The sequence below is a fragment of the Trachemys scripta genome, chromosome 9 (assembly GCF_013100865.1).
Source record: "Trachemys scripta elegans isolate TJP31775 chromosome 9, CAS_Tse_1.0, whole genome shotgun sequence".
In the NCBI taxonomy this organism is placed as follows: Eukaryota; Metazoa; Chordata; order Testudines; family Emydidae; genus Trachemys; species Trachemys scripta.
This window is the reverse complement of record NC_048306.1, coordinates 67040604-67045760: the sequence shown is the minus strand read 5'-3', so window position 1 is coordinate 67045760 and position 5157 is coordinate 67040604. Positions and strand designations below refer to the sequence as shown.

General features: G+C 41.6%; 1 protein-coding gene across 3 annotated transcripts in view; it reads right to left on the bottom strand.

Moving 5' to 3' along the window:
• Window positions 1-362: 362 nt before the first annotated feature.
• MOGAT1 (monoacylglycerol O-acyltransferase 1) overlaps window positions 363-5157 on the bottom strand; it is a gene marked incomplete in the record, with an annotated part of 26456 nt that continues 21661 nt past the window's right edge. For all 3 annotated transcript variants that reach the window (XM_034781394.1, XM_034781393.1, XM_034781395.1), the window contains 2 exon segments: window positions 363-648; window positions 2979-3178. In XM_034781394.1, coding sequence (XP_034637285.1) covers window positions 494-648; window positions 2979-3178 — 355 coding nt within the window.

Genomic DNA, 5157 nt, shown 5'->3' with positions numbered 1-5157 from the left:
GAACAACTCAATGTCACACCGAATACAAGTTTAGTATATCCCCTAACCTTAAATTACACACTCCTTGGGTAAAAGATGGGAATAAAGTTGCTACAATCAATGGCCTTGTCTACCCCAACACTTTTCCCCACTGTTGATCTAGCACCAGTGCAGCTCAACCTTCTGAAACTAGAGCTGGACCACATGATGGTAAAGACACCTGTGTTCTGTCTACACTAGCATTCTCACCAGCAGAGCTGCTAAGCCAATAGTGAGAAAAGTACTTACATTTTTCAGTGCTGATGAAGCCAAAGGGACACTCACACAGATAGGTTTGCAGGACCAGACGCTAAATGAAGAAGGATTTTCCATGACTAAGAAGATGGGAAAGAATGCTATCAATTTAATCTATCACACGCACACATTTTTCATATAGAAGAGTGGTTGCAAATTGAGAAATGTTTTGTTTCATCACAAGGCCACTGTCTTACGTCTGGACATCCTGAATTTGCAGTTATTTAAAGAGGAGCGATTCATGGTCTGGTATCCCATATTTTTCTTTGTGGTCTTCAAATAATTTACTTAGTTCTTGCAGGTATTTTTGATGCAGCTGCTCAATCTCTTCAAGAGTAGGATTCAAATTCTGTGTTACAGTGATAGGTTTCCCCACTGCAAACAACAAACAAAATAGCAATGACGTTAGCTACACTGACATCTATTTGCTGCAGATAAAAGTACTCTTCTGTATTGGCTAGATGCTTAGTTTTGTTGTTTTACAGATGGTGGATGAAATCCTGGCTCTACTGAAGTCACCAGCAAAACTCTCTTTGACTTCAATGGGGCCAGAATTTCACTTAGTATTAAATCAGCAAGCAGGAAGTCTTGATTTAAATTGATCTTAATCTTGTTTTGCATTTGTACTTTTTAGTTAATTTTCCCAAGAAAAGTTGATTTTCAATGGTTGGGAACCATTGAAACATGCTAACTTGCAAATAAATATAGCCTTTGCACTAAATTTAGTGCTTCTTTTTGCTAACCAGGAAGATACACATTTATTTTATATGGCTTAACTTACAATTGTTCAGATTCTTAACTTTTAATTTTTTATTGTTAGAAAATGTTGAATGATTCATTTCTCATTTACTAGCTGGATCATTTTTTACTTAGATTTGAGTTAAGCTCTATTTGGATGGATATTCAAATTCAATTAAAAATGCACAAAACCATCATTTTAAAGTTGTTTTTTATTAATTGAATAAAACTCATCAGATGTGCTGGACACACGAAAAAAGTTTATCTAAACATACTTTGCATTTAAAATTAATTAAACAAAGGAAGTATTATCTGTAGTTAGTAAGTCTAACTGATTGTTTTGGGTCACTATATCCTTCAGGATTTTAGAACTAGTAGATTTCATCATCTCACACCTAGTTTTTATTCATACATTGGAAGAGAAAAACAAGTTTCCTGTTTTTTCAACTCTCAATTTTTTTTTTAAACTTTGAATGAACTAGTCATTGCACTAAACAAGATTATAGTCTTCATTTCAGTTTATTCTCTCTCTCTCTCTCTCTCATCAGCAGAAGAGGATATTTATTGCTGTCCTAAGATAGTTTAGCACTTCAACAAACTCTGGTTCCAGGTGTTTAGCCAGTGACTTCCACCAGCGCAGTGGTCTGATTTTCTTTAAAACCTGGCAGCAAACATACTGCTTCCCCCCCACCCCCTTCATTTAAATGAATAGATTACAGTCATAACTACAGTCAAAACTACAAGTTAAAAATAAACCTATTTAAAATTAAGGACATAAACCTGTTTCATTTAAATAAAAAAGTTCAGTTTTTTTAATGAATCAATTTCTCCCCCACCCCACACTATATGGACAGACAGAACAGGACACCGGGAAATACAGACTGACTTGTCCAATGGAATTCAGTCTTTGTTCCAACACCCTAGAAAATGGCTTTACCTGATAAATATCTAGGTTTCCAACCATTGCCTTTGAGTAGCTTGCAACATGACCATGATTTAAGGGTGGGTTTTTTCAAAAGCATTCAGCATTGGCTTAACTCCATTGAAGTTCATAGCAGTTCAACACGGTCTTTGATGAGAGAAGAGTTGGGCCAATTTTGAAAAAAATCCCCCCAAATTTGATCTGTCAGCACCTTATATATGTTTCAATTAAACATTAAATGATCTGTTCATTAAAAAAAACTCTTTTAAAAAGAAAAAGATTGTTTCTATGGAGCTAGAAATCCTGCATGCCACATGCATCCTGCAAATGTGGAATAACCTGAAGGGTGCAGAATAGAGATTACAGGGGCTGGAGGAGGCATGTACCCTGCCCTGGGGCTGTGTTGTGTGCTGGTTTCTGTGTCTTACTGTGGATGGGATGGGGGCCTGTGGATCTAGCTGCCAAACTTGCCCAGGGTGAGGGATGAGGGGCTAAATATCTTCTGATGAAACTGCATGGCTATGGAGATGCTCCACTGCTCTTCAAGGGATTGGAACATCTCCCTGACTTCCATAGGAATTCCTGAGCACTCAGCAGTCTCAGGTGGGCTGCGCTGAAGAAAGGATTTGGGCAGGGATTAAAGTGAAGGGGAGTGCAAACAGAAGAGGGAAGCCCCCCTTTCCCCATTTTGGCTGGTGTAAACAGTGCTCCGCTTCACCCCACCCCACCCTGTGGCTGATGCAGTCAAAGTTCCCCCTCCTGTTTCAATCTACTGTAATCACATGTTGTGGCCCAGTCGGCGTAACTTATTTATAAAGGCTTTTGCCTTTAGCTCCTCCCCCGGCCAACAGAACAGAAGAGAACAGGATAAAGACATTAGGAAAGCCACATTTATTTCAAACCTCATGTGCTTGTGTTTAGATGCACAGCAGCCAGTTCTGTCTGGCAGAGCAGATTTGTAAAGGAACACTGTTACTGAATTTAACCACAAATCACACATTTTAAACATTCCCATAGGAATGACAGAAACCACTAAGGGACTTACCAACAGTGTGAATAGGTTTCCTATAAGGCATCAAGCCAAAACTGTACTGAAATATTCCTCTAGCATGAAACAGTGGTAAAGTAAACCCCACTATCTTCCTCAGGCTCTCCTGTAAAGTTCTGAGCCACGATCCTTTGGGGTTTGCAACTTGCTTAAACAATTCATTTTCGCCAAAAGAGAATACTGGAACCAAGTGAGCCCTGCAAAGTAAACAGAATTAATAATCACAGGGCACTCAATGAAGCATGACTTGCAACTCACATCTACAGCATGATGAGTCACATTAATCAATGCAGGTAATTTCCTCAATGCTTATAAAATTCATCAATATTTGTATTATGCATTCAACTCTTCACTGAAATGCAGCTGAAATGCTTCTTTGGAAGGGGGGCACAATATTTAGTAAAAACAAAACACAACCATCTACTGCCTTCTGTGCAGTGTTCAAACAGTAGCAAACCTAAGTGAAGGTTTCCAATAAAGACAGAGGAATCCCTTTTTTCTGATTTTATGGCAACTGCTAAAATCTTATTCATGACAAACAGCTGTTGGGTCTAGGCCATCACAGTTTCACTGAGTTTGCTGTAGTTCCATAGCACCTTCCATCTTATAGGTGACATTCAATGGGGGTTGGGTGTCTAACTCCATGTAGTACCTGTGAAAATCCCAGTGTTGAACTTTTAACATTAGCGGCTGAATCCTGTTTGCAAGAGTTGCTCTAGTTGTCTATTTCAGTTTAGAACCAGCCTCTCCACATCATAAGGCGTTCTTGTTCTTCTCCTCAGTAGGGATCTGTGGCTTGAAAGGGGTTATATAGCACCTGCAAAAATTCTCCAAATTCCACCCCATTCTAAGCATCGGAACTGCAATTGTTCTGCTGTTGTCAGGGTGAAGGGGGAAACCTTTATTAAAAGCCCTGGCTACTACAGCTGAGGTATCAGTCTGGTAAACTTATGTGGCTGTTAGAAAGCATGGGGAACCAATACAATACTATTGTAGAAAATTTAAATAAAGAGTTTTCTTAAGTGTTCTCCCAGTTTTCTTGCACTAAAATCCTAGGCAATCACTACATTTCCTAAGCATTTTCATCTTACACCATGTTTGCAATCTCTCTCTATGGTGCATGGCTGTTAAAATGGTAGTATTGCAGCAAGATTACTCAAGGAGAAGAGTACTTGGAATGCATCAGCTGGATATGCTAATAAGAGTAATGAAAATTAATCCTCCTGAAGCAAGGATGCAGCTGTCTGATATGTACAATGGATAGTCATGAATTGCTTGCATGAAACTAAGATAACTATTTATGTGGCTTCTTAGACTCTGGGATTCATAAGAAATAACATTCCCTACCCCACTTCCCCTTGCCCCTTGAATGGTGTCTGCCTGGCCTAAAATTGTGAGGCAGGTTTCTCAACAATAACAGTTCTGAATCATACAGCTGCCCTTGAAAGAAACATCTGAAGACTCTGTAAACAGAGTGGATTTATAGGCTGCCAAGTTTTTATTAGACCATTAATGATGATGAACAGGAAAACCTTGTGGTGCAATGGCATTTCTCTACATGGCCAGTGAATATACTAGCTTTCGTTTTCATCTGAAGGACTTCCTATATGGGGTTGATACACTGAAATAAAGTAACATGGAGTTTTGGTTGTGAAACTCAGGAGAAACTAGTTTATGCTCTACTTGTGCTGTATCATTATGATTTTTCTATTCAACGTTTGTATGATCTTGAATCAACTGTCCTTCCCAGTAGACCCATTGGGGGGAATGGAACTATTGAAGTGCTTAAGGGTAGGGTTACCATATTTCAAGCCTCCAAAAGGAGGACACTGGACCGGACCCCGGCCCCACCCCCAGCCCCGCCAACGCCCACGCCCCAACTCCGCCCCTTCCCCAAAGTCCCCGCCCCAACTCCGCCCCCTCCCCTGCTTCCCGCGAACATTTGATTCGCAGGAAGCCTGAAGCCGGTAAGGGGGGGTGTGGGGGGAGGAGGAGCGGCCCAGGCTGCCCCCCGGCGTTTCCAGCCTGGGCCGGCCCCCAGCCGAGCACCCCCTGGCCCCCGGCCCCCGGACCCCCGGCCTGCTCAGCACCCCCCGGCCTGGACCCCTGCCGAGCACCCCCTGGCCCCCCCGGCCCGCTCAGCACCCGCCGGCCCCCCGGCCCGCTCAGCACCCCC